The sequence below is a fragment of the Apis florea genome, unplaced genomic scaffold (assembly GCF_048593485.1).
Source record: "Apis florea isolate Af1SG1 unplaced genomic scaffold, ASM4859348v1 contig_3081_pilon, whole genome shotgun sequence".
Lineage (NCBI taxonomy): Eukaryota > Metazoa > Arthropoda > Insecta > Hymenoptera > Apidae > Apis > Apis florea.
In genome coordinates, this window is record NW_028256703.1 from 2,158,295 (window position 1) to 2,181,789 (window position 23,495).

The following is a 23,495-nucleotide window of genomic DNA, read 5'->3' on the forward strand; positions in this document are numbered from 1 at the left end:
TTCTTTCTTTTTTAACTCCTCCCCCCTTCCATCCCTCTTCGAAATTTTCAATTAAATCCGATTCTATATAAAATTCCATAAAAATTCGCCATATATAATATTAAAAAATTCCAATCTTCCGTTAATTCTTTCCCACCTGTGTTGTTCCACCTGTTATCAATTCAATGAATGAAGAGAACAAAACTAAAGAACAAATCCTCGTCCAATATCTTCCGAATAGGAACGAATAGGAGAGAGCTGTTCTTACCGTTCCTCGCGTCTCTTTCTCGCCTAAAACACGGAACGTTTTAGTCGATGAGCATACGCCCGGAGGCAGCCATTGTCCGGAGAGCTGGAAAGGTCCCGAGACGGGACTGGATTAAAAATCAGATGCACATTTGGCAAGGACGTTATGTCACCGGCCAACTATTAGACCTCGGCCAGACCTCGTTCTTCTGGGGGGAGGGGAGATCTGCATACACGCGTAGACACTCGTCTCCTTCCTCTTCGAACATATATTTTTCCCCTCTCCAGTCGTATTTCAAAAAGAGAAAAGAGAAAATTCGAAAATGTAAAAAAAAAAAAAAAAAAAAAAAAGAATGGATTATATACGCCAAGAGGAGAAGGAGAGAAACCACGGCTTCTTTGGTATTTATACGAAGATTTTTCATTATACGCGTGAATGGGTGAGGCGAATCCTCCTCCTCCTCCTCCTCCTCCTCCTTTTTCTCCTCGTTTTCCTTCGTTCGAATTCTGGGCCACACCGATGAAATACCCTCGGAAGGATTCTGTTGGAGGATTACCCCTTTTTGACGCAGCATTTAACGAATAACTTTTTGTAAAAAGAAAAAGAAAAATTATGGAAGAATCCACAGAGGATTGTGTTTTTTTACAATCTTTTTTTTACAGTCCGAGCCTGCGATAATAAAATCTCGTAGATTCGTGTGTACGTACATACACGTTGAAAATTTCATCGAACTCGATGCAACAAGGAACAAGGAACGGACGATCGAATATTTTTGCGCTATGCTATATGATATGAAAAATTGAAAAATAATTCGAGGAATTCCAACGATTTCCAAAGAAATCGGCTCCAAGAGATCTCGATTCAAGATCCTGGCAAATTTCTAAATTTTATCCACGCGCGAGGAAGAGAGAAGTAACGTGAATACGATAATAATTTAATATACGACGAATTTTATATCATGATTTTGTTGTTAATAAGTTGTTATAAAATATCTGCTTTGGGGGATAAAAATAAACGAGTGATTAGATCGAAGCTCTCGTCCCGCGAGATATATCTAATTGGATCTGGCCACGTGCGTGGAATTATATCGTTCGCTCCATTTCCGCACGTACGATCTAAATTTTATATCTCCTACAATGGCGTGGACGGACGAACAATCAAGGTCCACCTTTCATTCTGATGCACCATCTCGTTCATCCATCGAGTCGAGGATCGATGGTCCTCTACAATTGGTGACATTTCGCGTTCGAGTTTGCATAATTGAACAGACTAATTCTTGAACTTGAACGATCCGTTACTCTCGAGGAATATATTATCCTGGTTATTATGCTGGTTAATTGAGAAACTCGTATTTGTCATTGAGGCGAAAAAATAATATAAGAACGAATTTGTTTCGGGGAAGTGGAAAATTTCAATGATGGATATCAACTCGATGAGACAGCATTGGGAAGAGTTTGGAAGGAAATTTAAATTTTCTACTAAGCACCGGTAAGAAATGATTTGGAAAAGGAATTCCAACGATGGAGGAAGACAGGAGAATTTCAGCGGAATGAAAAAACGAGGGGGGGAGAGGGAAATTTTAATGTAAAAAGAAGAAAAAAAATAAAATTCAACCAGAAAATAGAATAGATAGGAAAAGGAGGAATTGCAGAGACAAAAAAGCGCTGCAAGGACACCAAGAAAGGGAATACTATCGACTTAAAGAAACCGGAAATGGAATTCCAACGATAGAAGAAATAGCTAAAGGTACGTCAAAAATTGCAGTGAAAGGAGACCGCATGAAAGAAATTCCTACGGCGAAAAAAAATAAAAAAAACGGCACAAGAACGCGAGAAAAGAAATACCAAGCAGCAGGAATAGCAAGTAGGAATCGAACCACTGCTAAAGAGATACGAGATCCTATTTAAGATCTCCTTCGTTTCTTTCACTTTAATCACTTTATTCGGATATCGAAATCAACAATTTTTCAAAATTTAAGTCGCAACATCAAGATTCTTCTTTTCTTGTAAAATACTCGATTCTAATTAACATAATTGTTTCGAAAATTCAAAGCTTTGAAAATTTCTCGACTACTCCATACTTTTCCAGAAAATATTCTTCGATTCGAAAAAATTGGCCAACTATTTTCAAAACTATTTTCTCTCTGGCAATTCTCTCGCTTCTCTCCTTACCCCCTTCCCCTTTTTTTTCCAAGGAAAAATTTTCGTCACAGACCCCCTTCCGTGTTCGAGGATCTCGAGATCGAAGAAAGAAGGAGAGAGAGAGAGAGAGAGAGAGAGAGAGAGAGAAGAGGTGCATCGCGAGTCGAAAGCTTGGAGAGACAGGATCCTTGATCCTTCCGACTCGATGACGTCAGGATCGCTCTCGACGACGACCACGACGACTGATCGAATATTCATGAGCGGCGAGGAGACAAGCTCGGACCACGGCGTCGTGTTCGCGGCTGTTACGACACAGATCTTAATGGGCCGAATCGAAATCGTAATGATAACAGCCTGCCTGCCTCTTTATCGTTCGACCCTTTCACCCGTCGCCATTCAACCGCCGATTTTTCCAGATTTCCTTTCGTTTCCTTCGAAACGAAATTTCTTTCTTTCTTACTTTATATTCGAAATTATTTAATATCATTGTTGAGAATTTTAATATTTGATATATCTTCATTCGGATATTTTCTTTCATTTGATAGAATTAGACGGGTTTAAAATTTTTACTTTCAATCCTTTTAATTGGTCGATGATTTTTTCGAGATTTTCAGTTTTCAGGCAATTTTCCATATTTTTTTTTTTTTCTTTTTCCCATCCTTTATGTTGTATTCTTTTATATTCGAGATTATTTTTTTTTTGACGAGAATTTTTTTGGACGAATTTTTATCGGAATTTTTTTTTTTTTTTTTTTTTTTTTTTTTTCATTTGGAGAGCGTGGAATTTTAAAGTCTTTTTTCTTTTAATAAGACAATAATTTTTCGAGATTTTGTTTTCTTTTGTCTCGAGGAAAAAAAGGAACGAATCTTGGAGATTTTTTTAGCTTCGGCTGGAATTTTTAATCGACTTTTTTCGTTTGGACAGTGGAAAAATTTACAATCTTTTGGTTTTTCTTCTAAACGTGCTGTCATTTCGAAGCTATTTTTTTGAATAACTTGTAGTACACATGTAAGATTTTTTTTTTTTTCACGAAATATTTGAATAACATAATCTTTTTTTTTCGTTGGAAAAAAGTTAATTTAACTCTTTGTTTTCAGCATTTTTATTTTAATTCATTTTACAGACGTTTATATTTAAAACGAGTGTATTTCAATTGCCACGGGGAGAAGGAGGGAGGAAGAAATTGTTAAGAAACGAGAGAGAAAGAATTAGTTCGCGGGACAATCGAAATTCCTCCGACTCGAAAGAGGCAGAGGCTCGTCGAATTCCGACTCGTTTCAACGCAGCTGGTAAACAATTATAAACATGTGTCACAATGGAGACAATTGTTGCGCTCCCACGCCCATTAGTCCCGTTTCCCGCGTGCTTAAGTTCCGCAAAAGGGTGCCTCTTTCCAGCTACTCGCTTTTCAACCACTGAAATTTTTACTCTTCGCTACTTTCGTTTCATTCATAGATCCGTCTAACATTTATCGATGCTCCTTCTTTTTTTTTTTTTTTTTTTCTTTGTTTCAAAACTGCGCGAAATTTAAAAACGAGATCGAGGCGAGATTTAAAAACGAAATTAACATCGACGATTGATTCTTCCTCTTTCTTTTCGCCTTTCTTTAATCTTTAAATAGATAATTGAAAAACGGATTCGAATGTATATATGGATAAACTTTCCGTAATATCTGAATATTATTCAACCATTAAATCGACTTAATTTTATTCGCGACCATTTAATTACTTACAGTTTTATTGCGGTTAATTATATTACATAAGATCGATAGAAAAGTGCGCGTCATAATCGTTTTTTAATAAAACAATTTATCAAAATGAATTTGCTTTCGTCAGTAATCGATAATTAATTCAAATACAATACGGTCTGATTAAACAAATTCATTCAAAGATCGAACGTTATATTATTTTTAATCTACCAAAATTTTTCATATCGCGGGGAGAGAGAGAGAGAGAGAGAGAGAGCAACAGGTGTCGCGGACCATTTCTTAGATCATTTCTTTAAACAGAAGCTGTTAAATTAATATTAACATATATCTTATCCTTCAAAACTTTATTTCGTTCGAATCTTCCACGCATTGTTTTCTCCCTCTTTCTTGATCCCAACCACAGCAATGATCATATCTACTCACAAGTTGTGTAAAACGAGACGTATCATTCACTCGGTGATCCACTTATTTCTTTCTCTCAATTATTAAATGTAAATAACAATAAATACGTACACAGAGTGTCGTCAAATCTATAAATGACTCTGCAATCTCGAATCGGACATTTATCCAATTATTCGATTATTCAACTTTTTCATTTTTTCCAATTTTTAATCTCTCAACTCGTCAAAGCGTACGCGAAAACGCGAATTACTGTCTGCAACGAGCGTTAATTTCGCCGCGTGTTTCCATCGTCAATGGGATCATTAATGACGCCATGACGTCAGTCAGGCCGCGGCAGCAAACAATGACTTTGCTAGAATTGTTTAGTCGTCACCTCGAAAGCGTGAAAACCACCATTTTTTCCCGCCTTCTTTCCTCCTCCGCACCCCAAGTCTTTCGAACGAGCAACTTCTTTTTCCATCCATTCGATTTTCTCGAGGAATCGTTTGAAATCGTTGTCTTTTTTTTTTTCTTTCTTTGAAATTTTTTGGAGTTGAAAGAAATCGCGAAATCGAATTTCTCATTGGAAAATTCGTTACACGTTACACGTTATTAAAAACAGATTTTCGTTGATTCGATCGAAAATTTGCCGAGATTAAAAATGTTAACGAATTAATAATTATAATAAAGTTGAGCGGCGATTCGTAGAATTTTTTCGATTTTAAAAATTTTCCACTCTAAGAATAAATTCATAAATGAATAATTGGAATTGCTAAGCAGAAGTAGAATCTCCGATTCGTAGAATTTTAATCAAAAATATTGCGAAACGTTGGACGTAGCAACACCGCTGAAAGGAAACTTTTTGAAAATTTTAATAAATCGTCGAGATTCGAATAATCCGAGAGTTAGCAGAGTTAATTTTGAAAAAAAAAAAAATTATTATATTTAAAAAACAAAAGGGAAAAAAAACAAGGAAAGAAAGAAAGGAAGAAAAAGAGGTATATGATAATAAATTAATTGGGAGGTAGCTAACGTGATTTTCGAAAAACGTTAATCGTCCTCGAAATTCGTCGTCGTAAACAAGCAAGTCGGGAACGAGATGAATCCGCGTCGTGTATATATCGACGGTGTTAAATATATGGAAAAAAAGAAAAGAAGAGGAATATTGTTCTCTGCGTGAAAAAAAGGGAAAAAAAAGGGGAAAAAAAGGAAAAAAAGTTCTGAAAGAGCGTAATGTATCTTGTTCCCAGTCAGTCGGATTGCTTTGCATTCTAAACTTAGCAGAATTGGCTTTTATCTCCATTTCACGTCGCATTATCGTGCTCCATTCAACCAACATAAAGAGCCACCTTTCGACTTCTGCCTTCCGGCGATCTCTCTGTTACGAGCCAAAGATTTTTCTAATAAATCCATCCTTTGGATCTCCTCCGGATGCTTAGAACTTAGAAATAATCAGCCTTTTTTCACATTGGACGAGATTTCGTCGAAGAGATTTTTCAACATGGACGAAAGAATGAACGCGAGCGGAGAAACTTCATTACGGATTCTTATATCTTTTTTCCCCCCTGTTTACACAGCGTTTACACGGGTTAAAGGTCTTACATAATTTTCTAAGAAACGTGTAATTTCTACAACCTTAGTCTACTTACTGTCGACGATCCATCGATCCTTCTTCGTGTCTTCTTGCAAAATGTGGAGAACCAGGTTAACATCGTTTCAACATTTCTATTATACACTGTGCTGTCGTTTCCTTTCCTCCAGTGATAATTTTCTCGCGAATATGGAAGAAATTGAATGATCCTTAAAAATCATATTTAATTATTATTATTATTATTATACAGTTCGATAATGTGGCGCGGCTAAGTAGGCACAATGAATCGATCATTTTTCATCGAACAGTATTCCATGCATTTATCGTTGTAAGAAAAAAGAAAGAAGAAGAAGAAGAAGAAGAAGAAGAGATCACCGTATTTCACGAAACTTTAAAAACGTCACTCGAAAGAGTGGATAAAATTACAATTTATAATTAGCCGATCGTGAAACTTTGAACCAAGGAAAGAACTCAAGCATCAACAAATTTCTTTAATCCTTTCCTTGAAAATTGCTACAAAATTTCCGGATCTATGTGAAAAATTCCTGAAAACTCATCAAAAAAAACTATCATCCTCAAATTTGATGAAAATCCAATATTAATATTTATGAAAATTAATCCGATTCTTCTTCGAGTCGTCGATGTTCATCTCGATCGTCACTATGGAATCGTCATTATTTATTATCGATAATAAATAAATAAATAATAACAACAACGTCGAAGAATGGCGCGTTCGACGAGATCGACGACGAAGGAAGGAAACAAAAAAAAAAAATAAATAAATAAATAAATAAAAAAATAAAAAAATACAGGATTTCGACGTTGTTTAAAAAAGTGACGCGTTGATAAATCACGACAGATCGAGCGGAACGACGCAGAAAAATGTCGCACTTGTTGCAGCTTTCCGCGGTGTTGCGATATTGATTGCGCTAATTGCCGGTCGAAGGAGAACCTGCCGCCTCCCCTCCCTCTCTCTGCCGCCCGCCGTCCCTCCCCTCCCTCCCTCCTCGCACCGGTCGAAGCGAGAAAGACGATCACGGTGCACGAGATCGCGTATGCAAATGATAATTGTCGAGTTCAAGCACGCTGGAAAGATCAATTAATTGTGCCGCGAGGAGAACGTTACGTTGGTCGCATGGAGACACTACCGGTTTATTATTATATCGAAACGAGGGGAAGGGAGAGAGAGAGAGAGAGAGAGAGAAAAAGTTGGACATAAAAGTTGGATAATTAGGTATAAATTGATCGTTATTAATGTTTTGCAACTTTCGTTCAAATGTTGTATAATTGTTTCGTTTTATAATGTTTCGTGATAAATATCCTGATAAATAGGGGGAAAAAAAAAAAAAAAAAAGTAAAAGAGAACCCATTCCTAATGTTCCGAGGGAATAATATAAACGATGACGATCGAACGATTTGGATCGAGTTGTATTGATTTTATTATATAGAAATTGTAACGGGTGACAACGAGGACAATTTTTCTCGAAGTAATTTCTCGAATTTATCTAATAAGAGAGAAGGGATCGTTTCCAATTGTTGATAGCATGATGTGAAAATTTTTGTAAAAAAAAAAAAAAAAAATCGTGGCAATTTTCAAAACGAGATAATTTTCGACCTGTTTAAGGATCATTATTTTATAATCGGTTGGAAATCGTTGTTCCTGTAATTATTGTAATTGTAATTCTAATGGATCTTTTGATCTTGTAGAGATCGTTATTTTTTTCTCTTTTCTCTCTCTCTCTCTCTCTCTCTCTCTCGAACAAATATCTGACAGTATTTATTTATTTGCGAATACATTATTTCAGAATGATGAAACTGGAGAGGGAGGGAGAGAGGGGAGGGAGGGGAGGGGAGAGGAGCGACATTCCAAGTATTTTTTTTAATTAAACTTAATAAAAGCGTGGAAACGGTGCAACGTGGAATCGCGTTTATTCAAACACGTCGCGTTTTTTAAATTATATACAGTGTTCAAAGGTTATATCGTTCTAGTAATATCATAAGATCGTGAAATTGGTGTCAAACTACTACACTACTACTACTACTACTACTACTACTACTACTGCTACTGCTACTGCTACTAATCGGCAATTATTATAAATGTATCACGGTTGTTTCTCTGCTCTCGATCGATTTATCCCCTTCGTTCATTCTCTGTTCACGTAGATCGACTCGATAACTCGTTCACGATTAAATATATCCCCTGACGAATCGACGAATCAAGATTAATTCGATCCAATTCTAAACTTGAAATATTATTATACAAATTTCTTCTATTCCCTCCTCGACCGAGCGAAAGAATGTAATTAAATGGCAGGTAAATTTGCAATTCGTATGAAACTTTTTTTTTTTTTTATTTTTCCACTTATTTCCAGACGACGAATGCAAAAATAAAAGAAGAAAAAAAAAATTCTTTCTTGCAACAAATATCTTTCTATATATAAAAATATAACTTGTGTGTTTTAATTTATATTTATATCGCGTGTATTATCCTCTCCTCTGTATTTTGCTCAATACCACTTTCCACATTTTTTTATCGATCGATGATCTTTCTCCCTGCGTAAGCATACTCTCCAGGTAAGATGCAAATTGAAATGGAATTGAATCTCCACGATTCGCCATACCTCTCAGAAGGATCTCTCTGCGTTCTTCGTGGATTGGAGAGTTAAAAGTGTCCCGACTGCATATGCACGAGCAATTACGCGCGCATGAACCGGCCAATTAGACGGCTAAACGTTACGGTAATAGCCGAGCGATAAAAAAGGAAAAAAAAAAAAAAAAAAAAGTACAGAGAAACGTGATTTGCAAAAATTTCGCGGCGAGCGGTGACGCGATTTAATAGCAAGATTAATTGGCCTTGTGTGACGTGTTGCTCTTGTTATTACTATTGACACCAGTCTAGTTAACCATTATTTTGTTAATTTGTCTGTGAAATAAAATTTACTTGTTTGTATTTTAAAATATTAATATTTGCTTTTTTCGTTTCGAGAATGGGAATAAGATAGTTCGATAATTGTGCAATCTTGATAAATAAAATGTTAGATTGTGTAAAAGTTAATGCAAAATTAAATTATATAACTTATAAATCATATATTAAAAAAAAAAAAATTTCAAATATCGGAAGAGACGCGAGAAATATTTTCGTTTCAGGGAATTCGAGAAATAATTGGGAATAATAATGTCACGAAAATGATAACGAACATTTCGAAAGAATGAAAGTATTCTTTTTTAAAATGCATCGAGCAATCATCTTCTCAATTTTCCAAAAACCAATCACATTCCAAAAAAAAGGGGGGAGGGGGAAAAAGGAATCATCGCGCGAAAAATATCATTTTTCAAAATATCTATCCTTCGATCATCGTCGACTCGACTCGACTTCGAACTTTCTTCTCGCTTGGCTCCCGAGATCACCGGTGGCGAGAGGAAAAATGTGGATGGAAGGAAGGGAACAGCGAGAGGATGGAGAACACACTCACGCACAGAGAGACGGATGCACCTGTAACTCGCGCGGCCCGATCTCGATATTGAGAACTCGGCTTTAATGACAGCCACTCGTAATACAGGATCACTCGTCCTTGCAACCTGGCCAGGATCCTTGCCCGTCGCGCCGCGTGTTGCGCCTCTCTCTCTCTCTCTCTCTCTCTCTCTCTCTTCTCCTTCGTTGCGTGTTCACCTGTGCTCTCGACTGCGTACAGCTCGTACAATTCCTCGTATCTCGAGCCGTGTGCACCTTACTGCTAATTATCACACTGGATCGAACGTAGATCTCTCGTGGATTAGAGTTCGAAAACGTTGTTTTTCTTCGAGCTTGGGATGAAGTTTAACGTAACGTTTCTAATCAGACAACAGCAACATTTTGAAAGGGTTCGAAAAGTAATTTTGTTACTTTCCATGGATCTGAGAAAGTGGTTTTTCTTTGAAGGGAACAGGTTTTCGAAAGTGTTGGATCATGGATTCAAAGTTCTTTGGAATCAAAATTTGAATAGAGAGATCTTTGCATCTCTAAAAATAAGCAGAATTTTTAAAATCCAGAAGTATTTCTTTCTACTTGTGTATAAGGATATGTGAACTTTACAATGCGATATTCTTTAAGTTTTAGAGTAGAAAAATAAAATAAAATAAAATTGTATAATTATTGTGTAAATTCGCATTAAATTTCACTAGGATTATAACTTATCGAGTTTTGCATCGACGAACGTAAAGTAAAACGTGCATTTTTATTAAAGACAAAGAAAAAAAAAAAAGAAGAGGAAGAATAAATATTTTCATAACACAATCGAACGATATGTATTTAATTTCAAACTTTATAGATCAAAGATCACTCGATACTTAACTATAAAGTAAAATTTCTTGTACAACGATTTCGCAATTTTTATTCCACTCTAACATTTAATTGACTCGTTATCTTATCGTTTAATTGTCCTAATGATTGGTAACAGAATTTCTCCAATTCTGTAACCATCGTTCGTGAAATGAACGAACCAGTTCGACGAATGAAAGATTATGTACGTATGCTCGAGCGATAGTGACTTTCTAGTCTGACCAGTCACCATAAAACACGCTCGTAATGGCAACACTCGTGTTACATTTATACATAGATCTGTTCGTAAAAGAAATTTCGAATAGATTAATGTTTTCCAAGTGATTGCGATAATAACCGAGTTCCATCCGATAAGATTGGTGTTTCCATGTAAAATACGAATATCAATTTCTTTGTTTTTTTCTTTTTTCTTTTTTTTTTTTTTTTTTACGATCAAAGAAACGGTGAAAATTAATCTCGCAGAAGATTTATTATTTCTGGATGATTCATTCTTTAAATAAGAAATCGTTACACTTCTCAAGATTATGATTTATGGATTTATGGAAAGCGATTAGTTTTTAATTTTTTTATCTTTTCATTTTCAAATGCACAAGTAATCGAGGATTGGAAATAGGGAATGTCCTTGTAACGAAATGTTTATTTATCAAAATATTCCAGATCTTCTGCAACTCTCTCTCTCTCTCTCTCTCTTTTACCCATTCCTTTACCTGCGATTCTTTCTCTCCTCTATGATACATTTCTAACGAAATTTGTTTTTATTTTTGATTTCAGGTGACGAACAGTACCGAGGCGCTGGAGGATCCAGCAGCGGAAGTCCTCCAGCGAGTCTGCTGGTGGTTCCTCAGCCTTTGACCGTGAAACCGTCTCATCCGTCGCACCTGAACCCCCACCTGGGTGGACCACACTCTCATCCGCCGAGAAAGTACCAGTGCAAGATGTGTCCACAGGTGAGCCCTTGAAAATTCGCTTGTTTTCGTTCGAATTTCACCAATCTACAATTTAAAAAATATTACTCGACACCAAAATGATAATAACGACACATTTATTCTAATAATAATCGCAACATTCTATGAATGAAATCTCCTCGAAATCAACTGGTACTTTCAACTATGTATATTTCCAAAAATATCTCTTTCGTCTTTCTTCGTGTCTCCAAAACTTTGCCTTTGAAAAACTACGATTGCCAGGATCCCGTCTCGAGAGAAAATTCTCATGGAAGATAAAAAAACGAAAAAGAAAGGGGGGGAGGGGTAGGGGAGGGAAATGCGGAAAAGCATGGGGAAAGAAGGGAATCGACAACAGAGTCAAGGGTGCAATTAAACTGTAACTGGACATTTTCTCCTGTCCTGGAGCCGATAATGGGGTCGTTTTATGGCGCTTCAACCCTTTACGGTGTCCCTTCAAGCCTCTCGTACGCACGGTGAGTGGCTGATTTTTACCGCAGGTACTCGCGAACCAACCAACGATTCAACAAAGCCACGAGGGTTATTCGCCTCTCGCCACTGTTGTAAAACACCGGCCATTCAGCTGACAACCACTTTCCCCCTCCTCCTCCATCACCACCTCCGCCTCCACCCCCCCCGCTTCTGGTGCAACACGCCGTCCAAACGCGGAGAGGCATCCCCCTCCTACCTTTCCCCCTTTCTAATTTACTCCCTTCCCCTGTTATTCCTCTTCCCACCAGGAATTGATCCTCGTCGCCAGGGATATCACTCTCACTCTCTCTCTCTCTCTCTCTCTCGTGTCTTATAATCCGCTTGGAAAGAAGAATTTGATTTCGTCCCGTCGAATTTTTCGCTCGAAAAATTGTGTAGACACATTTTCAAGTCGAACTGATAGGCTCGAAAAAATATTTTAATTTTTAAATCGAACGAATCCGAGTTATCTCTACCGTTAAAAATTGCTCGATTTTTATCCGAGAAGGAGGAAGAGGGGAGAAAAGATTTCATTTTTTTTTTTTTTTTTTTTTCTTTATCGAGACTTATCCTCCCTATATTTTTTCGCCTACGTCTCATCCTTCCGCGTATCGATTTTATTCGAGCCCCCTCCCTCCCTCCCTCTCGGAAGTCGATGACGTCTCCTAACACTTCGCCCCTCCCCCCCCTCCTGGCTTGGGTGAAGGAAAGGGGTTGTTTCTCGAAATCTCACGGCTCGTTCACGGCTCGTTCGAGAATCTCGCCGTTTACATCCTTGTAAATCCAACGGCGGATTAGCTCGTCGAAAGGTTAAAGGGGATTACACGGCTTATGCGGCGTGGTTAATCGCGAAAACACACGAAAACACGACACGAGGGAAAGAAGGACGGGATTGGGAGTGTGGACGAGTCAGAGGAGTAAGGAAATAGGAGTAAAGGAAGAGGTGTTTTTTCTTTTTTCTTTTTTTTTCTTTTTTTTTTTTTTTTTTTAAGAATAATTCGAATCGTTCGAAGGCGCGATTAATGGTCAGGTTTTTACAGATTGTCGTTTTAACGAGCGCTTTACTTTCATTGGATTTCTATCGGAGGATAGAACAGATTGATCAGTTTTATTGCCGGCTTTGCATTGGCAGGCAAGCTACGTTTTTATCGATGAGTCCGCGGTGTATTAATTAGATTTTTGCCTCAGTGTTGGATATTAATATTTCTTTAATAGTATAATTGGATTATTGGATTATTTTTAATTAGATTGGAGATATCGTTATTTGTCACAAACCTCGTTTACTTTTCACTTTGCACAACAGTCTCTTTCTCGTTGTACATTTTCCAGCCAAAATCATTTCTTTTTTTTTTTTTTTGAATTACAGAAAATAAAATTTTAACTGTAATTCGAAACAGCTCGTTGTTCCAATATTTAAATATGGATATCACCATTGTTTTTGCAAAAAAAAAAAGAATCGCATACTAAGTGATATATCAATTATCTCAACTCCTTGGAAACTGAGGATAACAAGGATCTCGTTTCTTCAACGGGGAGAAAAATTTAAATCGAAACTGAAAAAAGAATAAAGTCTTTTAGCCTGTTACAGCAGGTATCGCAAGGGTTAAGAAGTGATTTTTTTTAAAAGTTGAGTCGTTTCTCCACCGCGTTTACGACCGGATTTCTCGGGTATATCCAACTCTTTAACCCTTTCCCCTTCGGTTGTTTGCAAATTAAAAAAAAAAAAGAAGGAAAAAAAGTCCTCTAATCCCTTAAACTGCCTCGAACGACGACTTGTATAAACGTCGATTGTTGTATCCTTCTCTTCCCTTATATTTTTTTCATCCACCCTTCTCCGAGTCAAGTTATAACTCGAATACAGTCGACTCTTCCCTGCTCAGGCATACGCCTGTTTTTCGCGTCGATCGAAACACGTAATAGAAGAAGAGAAGGAAAGAGGAAGAAACGAAGGAGAACTGAAAATTAAAACGAAATATCAGAGAGACGTAATTTTTAAACGAAGGCGAGGAAATTGTTCGAATTAGAAAAAAAGAATTTCGAAAAGAAACTCGAAGAGAGGAGAGTTTCAATCTCAGTGAAACGAGATGGTGAATGGATCGAAGAGTTGAGAAAAATCGTCGTACGTTTAAAAGAATAATCCAGCGGAGGAGAAACAAGAGTGTCGAAAGGGAAAGAAAGAAGGAAAGAAAAAAGAGGAAAGGAAGAGAATGGGCGATCGAAAGGAAGAAAAACTGATCGATGGATGGATCGATCGTTCGGGCAGAGGCTGTGAAGCGGCGAGCAAAGGTGGATAATCCACGTGCACGGAGAAGAGAGAAGGAGAGGAGAAGGTGGATAAAGTGCATGCAGCGAAGGACGCGCAGCATACCATAAGACGGATCGTTAAAATTTAATGATATTCGCGGAACGGTTATAGAATAGGACAGATTATCATAGGCCGGAGGCCAGTTTGAAACGCATCGTGGCTGATCTGACACGTATATCTACGCCCGTTTCCGTTGAAAAACAACAATTATTGCCTGCCATTAAGCGAGCGGACGATAGAAGAGCAGAGTACTCGTGTGTAAGCGAGAGGATTTTATGCGCGTTCATTACCTCGATACCAAGTCGGAATTGAGGAGAGGCCGCCACCGATTTTTCGAGGTTAATCGATGCAAAATTGGAAAAAGTATGGATGAAAGATGTTTCGAATGAGACAGAGCGTTCGTAAGAGCGAATTGAATTCGAATAAAAATTTCGATTCCAATTAGGCGATCTCGCGTAGAAACGATCCGAAAAATTAGAAATTCATCATCCTGTATATATATATATATATATTTCGAAATTACGAAATTGTAATCGGCGGATGGATTATTAATCGTGGACAGTGGAAAAATTTCTTGAAATATGAATTAATTTTGTACGATGACTGGGAAAGATTGCGCTGTTAATTAGTTACGCGGAACTCGATGAGTCACTTTTATAATGGATACACGTTACCTCGAATTAGGAACGAGTGTAACTTAAAGGATGCAAATCTCAAGAAAGTCGTAATACATATACGTGCGATGCGGTTCAAGGATCGCCTGATAGGAGCAAAGTTCAATCGATATGCTCGCGTATGATCGCGTGTGATGCGTGTTTCCATCCATCTCGAGTAACGAACAAAGTTTCTTGCAAATAATAACTACAGAAGATAACTACAGATAAATTAAGAAGAATGATTAAAATCGATTATCTTCGTAATCTTCTGTCTCTCGAATCTCGTGGATTCTCCGATCTGATCCAAAAGGAAAAAGAGAGAGAGAGAGAAAAAAAAATCGAAACCACTCTAAATTTCAATCCCTCCACGATCCCTTCTTTCCCTCCCCCCAATTCGAAAAATTTAATTATTCCACCCCTACGAGACGTTGTTGAACAATCCAAAATTAACGTTCGAGAATCGTTCGAGTCATCCTCGCGACGAAGGGGACTCCTTCCACCCTCCTTCGCGTGCAGTTTAGGCAGTTCGAAAGGCCCCTTCCCCCTCCCCTCCTTCGATACCCCTTAATTCGATACTAGTCACGGTGCTCGATCCCGTCGTGGTCGTCGATAATTGAGGAAGCGGCTGCGGGACTAGCGAGTGGGGGGGTTGCAAGGGCAGGCAGCTGCTTCGTTATTATGATTTTCTTCATTAAATGCCGATCAAGGCAACGCTTTAATGGCTTTCTGGGTCTTATCAGCCGCGGCGCATAAGACGAGCGCGCTTCCCGCGCGCATAAACCTGGCGAGAGGTGAGCGAGAGGGGGAGAGGGAGAGGAAGGGAAGGAGGGAGGGAGGGGAGGGGGGGAGGGAGATGCGCTTATTCGTCAGCCGCTTATTTCAATATTACAGTGTAATAAATAGCGAGCGGACTCGGCCAGGATTAAATCGACGAAAATTACAGATGCCTGGATCCGAGAGGAGAGGAGAGGGGGAGAAGTCGGCCGGCAAATTACATAGATCTCGCGCAACGGTATGTTCGCGTATCTTGCGAGTTTTTCGCTGCTGCGTGTCTAAGCTTTCGCCCGGAGGGGGAATCATGGGTTTTGGGTTTCACGCTGTTTGTCGCCGATCATTTTAGGAAAAGTAGAAAAGGAGAAACGATCGAAGATGATTCCGTGAAAGATCTGCCTCTGTGCTTGGGAGAAGGGATTAACACTAAACCTATCGACATTTCGCGTATACCTGTTGGCCTACCATGGCCGGTCAAATGGCAAAGAGACATTTGTATCTTAATATAGAAAGAGATTTTAGCTAATTGGATTCGTAAAGTAAACGATATACAGAAAGTTGTGAATATTGAAAAATGGGTTGTATCTATGTTATAGAGAAAGTGAATAAGTCATATGTACGATACAGTAACTTCGTATACAAGAAATTCTAAACGAAATTTCAAAAACGATCGTTTGACCGCGCGTGGTAAGTTTAGCGTTAACGAGACGAGACGCGTATGGAAAATAGAAAAGGAGAAGAACGCGTGGAGAAGATCCATCCGATTTATTGTTGTACGAAATCGATAACGAGAAGACGAACTATGTGTGGAGGAATAGAAAGAATGTACTGTGCTGGGTATATATGGATGGGTAATAATAGCAAAATAGAAGATAGGATTCGCCGGCGTTTCTCGATAGGATGGTTAATGATCAAGGGTTGAAATGTGGCCGATGCGTGTGGACGTTCGTTACGTTATTATTTTACTGCCGGGCGATGATTCTTATTGTAATTAAGCCGGCAACTGCCGGGAGAATCGTAAATTTCGAGTTTATAGAGACGGACGAGAGGCGGCATGGTAATATTAATCGCGGCTCGCTCGTAACGGCCGGCATCTCGATGCGTTGTTTCATCCTCGAGTGTTCGTTTTCGCCACGTTCTCTTTCCACGAGTGGAAAGTTTCGAACGAATTTTTATACAGGGTACGAAGATCTTTCTTAAGAGAGACAGTGATCGATTACTCGAATGGAAAGTACGAATATAAAGTACGAAGAATTTCTTGGAAAATTCTTAAAAAAAGAAAAAAGAAAAAAAAAAGATATAATTCGCATTTTTGATATGGAATAATTGATAAGAGAGGATGCAAAGAAACCTTTCTCTCTGCTGCAAGATTTAAAACTGTTACATCGATTTTTCTCTTTCTCGATCGAATAATAATCTTTCGTATCGTATTTCATTCGTGGATCGAATGAAAAAAATCGAATTCAAGAAAATTTCATTTCCATAAAAATCCGTAGAAAAGATATCCTGTCGTCGAGAAAAAATATTTACTATTCGATCCTTCTCGATCGATATACATTCGATAATTTCGCATCGATCTGAGCATTAATTAATCAACGAAACGTTGGAGGCCAATGTCGAAACGAGAAAGATGATGGAGACGGATGGAGAGGCACGTTTCCACGTTGGCGGAAGTGCGTTTACCCCGACGCCGGGATCCGAAGAGGGAGCCGGGGTAAGCCGAGCGAGGAGGAACGAGTTAACCCTGCGTTATTCCGCGAATAATTTCCACGGCGTGGTTAACTAGATCCGCGTTGCGGTTTCCCGTTGCGGGCCGATCGATCGGCCGATCGTGGCTGATGATGGCCTGCGAAAACGGAAAAGAAGCAGAAGGAAAGGGGGGAGGGAGCGGTTTCAGATCCGCAAAAGGAGAGGGGGAGGGCAAAAACCGGATGGAAGCGGAAAAGGACGAGGAGGCCGTGATGGATCGTCAAGGCTGCGCCACCGATCGATCCTTCGATCAATCGCTCGAGAGGTCGATGAATGGGGGCTCGAACGAGGATGGAGATAAGGTGAAAGCGAGGGATGGGGAAGAGAAATGATCGATGACGAGGGAAAGGGGGAGCTGGACGATTTTCACGATTTTGCGACGAAACGAAAAATGTTGCGTTACTTGTCGTGTCTTGATTTCTTCAGTAATTAATTGAGATAGAAAAAAAAGATCTGGTCGATAGATTATTCTTAATTTCTACGAGAAAGTTCGAGGAAATTTATAAACTATCAACGAATTGTCCCTTCTTTCCGTCCTAAGATCTTGACCAATTACAGAAGATCTTCTCTGTCGAAGAAGTCTGCGCAAAGATAATGGAAAGGAGCGTAACGATTAAATAAACAGCGACACGAGGAGAAAATTCTTACAGGCAGAGTAAGATCGTTTCGTGGCCAGGCAACGATTCGAGAAATCTTTGATCGGAGGAAGGAGCACGGAGGAATGGAGAGGAGGAGGAGGAGAAGAAGAAGAAGAAGAAGAAGAAGAATAAGGATGGAAGAGGAGGATGAGGCAGGATGCTGTGCTCGTCACGGTACACTAGCCTCCGGACTTGAATCTCTGGGCCCCCCGGGCACGGAGGTGCATAGCTTCATTCACCAGCCAGCCACTTTTTTACCCTTTCTTTTTCCATCTTTCCTCTCCTTATTTCTTCTTATCCCTCTCTCTCTCTCTCTCTCTCTCTCTCTTTTTCTCTCTCTCCTTCTTCTCCCCTTCGAGTGCACGCCGCTCTTGGAAACGACGCCGAAGAGATTACAGTGTTGCGAAGTGACAGCCCAGTCGATTAGTGTCCTCCTCCCTTCCCCCTTTTTTCGATGTTACGACGTATTCCACATCGGTGTTTTTCCGTCACATCCAGCGATTTCGCGAAGGTTTAAGGTCGAAGGTGGATATGATTGAAGGTTGCTTTTGGAAGGTGTGAGGTGATAAGAGAGGTGAGGAGGAATTTTTGAAATTGGAAACTTTGAATTCAGTTTCATTTTAAATAAACATATATCTTTTCAAATGTTCGAAATTTTGAATTTGGGAATTTAGGAATTTTTGAATTTTCCAGTGAAATTTTTTTCAATTTTCGAATATTTAATTTTTGTAAAACATTTTTAATCGACTTCGAAATCATCGTGACGACTATTATAATATTTTCAATATTTTTCTCCATTTTAAAAAAATTTTCAAATTTTCAAACACGAAAGGATTCAGTATGATAATATCTCGATAACATCTGAAATACAAATCCATTCGATATTTTCCTCGATAAATCTCTCTGTCTTTTCTTGGTATCCCTCCTCTCCCTTTGCTGAATGGATACAACAAGAAATATTCAAATTTTTCTGCCGGATTGAAATGGTACAATTTTTCAAATTATACGTCTGCTTGCCGTACGATACATTCTAGCAGCGTTTCTTCGCTCCATCCGTAATATCACGTTCTATTCGCATCCTCGATCGAAGCGGTGGTCACTCGGCCGTAGCCTGTTGCAACAGTGTCTCTTTTTATTAGGCTACCCGTGCCTCTGCTGCTTGGTTACACCGATCGCTGCCCCACCGCTAATCTAGCGACGATTTGTTTCTAACACGTTGCTCGCGTTTAAACGCATTTCACGGCTAATTCCACAATTACACAATTTACAGATTAGAATACTCGGAGTAAAGTATAAATCTCTCCTTCTTTCCTTGTGTTATTTATTATATTTTTCAAAAAAGAAAAAAAAAATGAAAATTATATTTACACTTCGACGAAATCTCTCGCGTTCCTTCATTTCCAGAAACGAAAGATATCTGGTGGAAAACGTTAACACGAAAACACCATTTAAAAATATAAAATTTTCCTCTCTTCGTAATATCGTTACTCAAATCTGTCAGAAACGCAAAATCAAGCGTCGAAAAAAATCTTATATCGTTCAAAATTTAAGAAGAATAAAAAAAAAGAAACTCGTTCTCGAAAGCTCACTCGAGAAAACAATTGTTCCCCATACAATTACAACCGAGATGGTAGAAAAAAATTAGCAAAAATCAAATCTCTTCTCGCATTCAAAACTCGAGATTGAAGAAAGAACGCGACTGACGAGTGATGGAGAAATTGACGATATACGTTCAACAGACGTAACCAAAAAAAAAAAAAAAAAAGAAAAAAAAGAAAAAAAAAAGCTCCACTTAACGCGTCCCCGATACAATTACACTTACAAACGAGACACCTCGCCAAAAAGAAAGCCACCTCTCGATCAGCGATACCAGAGCCGCACAAAGAAAACGACACGGCCCGCTCGACGTGTGAGGGTACATCTCGAAGTGGTGGGGAGAGAAGGCTCACCTGATCACGCACCACGGTAGCGAGAGGCCCGTCATTTTTTCCACTCGATTCCTTTTTTTTTTTCTCTTTTTCTTTTTTCTTTCTTCCTTTTTTTTCTTCCCCCTTTTTCGCCTGCTACCGAGAGCGAGAGAGAAGGAGGAAAGAAAGGGAGCGGCGCGGTAGAGGGGCAACGGACCCCCTCGAGAAAGAGAGAGAGAGAGAGGCATAGAGGACCCCGACCGTCTCAAAAACATCGGGTTAGATCTAATTTTAATCGAGTCTCCGCCGCGAGGCGTACGATATAATCTTACCCCCCCCCCCTTCTCCCCCCAATCCTTTCGGCCCTTCTTCCTCCAGTCGCGTGACCCGCCGATTTTAGGACCCATAGGCAATTTGGGGCCCCAGAGAATAGGGCCACCTCGATGGAATTGGATTTTGTCTTCGTGGAAATCACGATCCTTGTCTAAAGGAATTGCTCTCCTTCTCGATTCGATCTGCCAACACAATTCGGTCTACCAACCGCGTTGTGTTGTTGTTTAATAAAAGTATCTGATAATAAAATTTCTGAATCTAAAATCTTACAACTGTTGAACCAGAAACCACCAAGTTCAAATATAATAAAGAGAAAATTTTTCGGAATATCCCTCGTTACCTGTCCCGGTAACAAAATTCGATCAAAACGGGACAGACGTGATCGAAAATAAGAAAGATCGACAAACGCTTAACCGAATGGGTCAGGTCGTGTCCGCCGCTCCTCCCTCTCCTCCCTCCTCTTCTGTTCCACCGGGGTCAGGTGGGGCCCGGCCGGCTAGGGGCCCGGCCAGTGCATACAGCGAGCCTCCCACGCCAAACAAAAGTCCTTAAGCCTTAGACTGAACATGATACCCCATTTACCTCCACTGTACTAAATTTCTAAGTCCGTATCTCCATCCCTTATGTACGTACCTAGGCAACGAACGAATCGAGGGGCACAATGGAGAGACCCCCTCACGGTTATGTAACCGTCCGCCCTGTCCGTCTGGGCACACACCGTGTTTCGTGCGCACCGTGTTCACCGTCTCGTCCCGACGAGAAAAAGCTTCTTTCTGCTCGCGTGAATGGCTCCCCTCCCCCTCCTCTCCTCCCCTCCATCCTCCCCTCCACCGATCCACCGATTTTAGATTTCTCGATGGGTCCGGTGTGAACGCGCGCTCGCACAGGGAGGAGCGGGAAGGGAGGATACACAAGGGGAGTGGGGAGGGGATTCACGAAGATTACACGGACGATGATGATTCGATGATGATCACTCGGCAGAAGCGGAGGGATTTCTTTCCCCGATAGATCTACGCTGAGTCAGATTACCCTCCTTGATTTCTCCTTGTTTGTCGATCTGTGAATAGGTTATTCTTGGAGAGGGAGAAGAAGTTTCTTTCGTGTCACGCGTGGAATAATAATTTTTTTTTTTTTTGCTCCAGTTTTTCTCCGGTGCACAAAGAAATTTCGCGAAGAAAAACTTAACGATCAATGTGTTATAACGAACGAATCAATAATCGAGAAATAATCTTTCGGGAGCGACATTTATGGCAGATTTCTTAAGTTAAAGGAAGGGGAAGGAAGAAATCCTGTTCCAAGTCAAGCTCGAAGCAAGGATAGAACGATGGATGGAGATCCATCTTCTATATCTCGAGTCAAAAAATTTTGTAGCCCTCGATCCTGTTCCCACGTACGCGTTCCCAATAAATCCAGGGGTGAAGACAAAAAGCAAACTTCCTCTTAGGGCTTCTCTACTCTTCCTCCCCTCTCTCTCTCTCTCTTTGGTCCTATTTTAAGATCTCGCGTCAAGTGTCGTCAAGTCGAGGAAGAAAATCCTCGCTCGAATTTATTCTCGAATCCTTCGAATCGACGAGGATGGATGAGAACCTCTGCGCGCCTCTCGGCTATACCGTGATAATGCGTGACAATTCGAATTTACTTGCAATTACCTATGGCCGGATGATCACGTGACGCCTGGAAAGACGATTAAAGTGGCCACGTACACGGTTGTAGCCACTGTGTTCCTGTCGGCAGAACCGAGCCTATTCCTCGAACGGGATACAAGTACTGGCCTGGTAGACCGTAACTAGTTGACTGGATTCGTCGTTTTTTCTTCTCTCTTTTTTTTTTCTCTCCTCTCCTCTTTCTTAGCCTGTTTTGCTCCTTTTTCTCTCTCTCTCTCTCTCGTCTCCCCTTTCACCTGTTCGCATCTGCGTTTCGTCGTTTCGCCGTGATCCGTGACGAATGTGTGTATCCTAGGAGAGATTAGGAGTTGATGTTGCCTAATTGGATGTGGATAAGTAGAGATTAAGGAAGTTGGTGGATTTTTTAACTCGTGTTATATATATATATATATATTACGGATTTATCGAGTGCGAAGATCGAAGTAACGAGTCATTTTATTGCAGATTCGTGATGGAAATATGTGATTTTAGGAGAGTTTTATAGGAGTTGATTGTATGTGTAAGTAAGGGAAGAATTATTTTTTAAATCTTTTTTAAATCTTTAGAAAATTTACGTATAACGTAATTGGATAAGTAGTGATTAGGAAAGGATCTTGGATTTGAAAGTTGAATGAAAAATGTATTTATGGATTTATTGCCACGCGATGAAAATCCGAGAAATCTTAGCAATGTTTGGAAGTTGATGCACGTTTAATTGGATGTGAATAAGTAACGAATTAGGAAACTTGGATAGAGATTTTTTTTTTTCAATGGAAGATATGATATATCTGATAATTTCTTAACGAAGATTTAGAAAAAAAAAAAAAAAAATCTCACATTCTCTCGTTTTCTCCCCTCACTTCGTCGTCTTTCTCCTCGACGAATTTTTCTCCGTTTTTCGCGGATGGAACTCGATCAGATCACCGGTGGATATTGGCAATTTTTTAACCAGGCCAATGCAACGTCTCTTCGATTCCGCGCCACCCTCTGACTAATTAATGAAAGAGCATCGTCTGATCGTCAACCACGTACCGATGTAGCATGGGTTTTGAGTGGACACACGCACACACACACACACACACGGATGGCTGACTTTTTAAGGATTCTTTCCCCTCCCCCCCCCTTGTACAGATTTTCCTATCCCTCTTTTTCCTTTCTTTTTTTCCTCCATCGACGTGTTTTATTCCTGGACGGTTAGGAAACTTTTTCTTCGTTTCCGTTCGAAAAGATGGTATGCGTCGCGTGTCACGGGGAAAATTAGGGCTCCTTTATAAATTTAGATCCTTTTTTTCCAGTCGCGTGTCTACTTTTTTTTCTTTTCTTCTTTTTTTTTTAACAAGTTCGGTTTGTAAAAGTCGAAGTCGAGGATATATATTCAAAATATCACGCCTCCTTTCCAAGGATACATCTTCCTTCATCGATCAAATCTCTCTTCAAAATTTGCGAGTGAATCTTAAAAAAAAAAAAAAAAAAAAAAAAAATAATAACCACCTCAATCTCGTTCGTAAATAATTATGCTTATACGCGTTTTCTCGCGTGGATATAAAACTTTCTTTTTAACGCAAGGAAAAAAAAGAAGGAAAGGAAAAGAAATAAAAAACTTCTCCTTAAAACCAGAAATCCGTAGTCGCGTGGCAGATTTCTCTGGACCGTCCCTACAGCACGGTGTAGATGCGTGGCCTTTTAACGTGGCCGTGGGTGAACAAGTGTGGA

The 23,495-nt window shown here is 39.5% G+C and overlaps 1 protein-coding gene across 1 annotated transcript in view; it reads left to right on the forward strand.

Annotated features, from left to right (window-relative positions):
- The window catches only part of LOC100865588 (uncharacterized), a 140,139-nt gene that overhangs the window by 54,126 nt on the left and 62,518 nt on the right, over positions 1-23,495 (forward strand). The window contains exon 5 of the mRNA XM_086908570.1: positions 11,137-11,312. Coding sequence (XP_086764696.1) covers positions 11,137-11,312 — 176 coding nt within the window. The remainder of the gene's footprint in view (positions 1-11,136; positions 11,313-23,495) is intronic.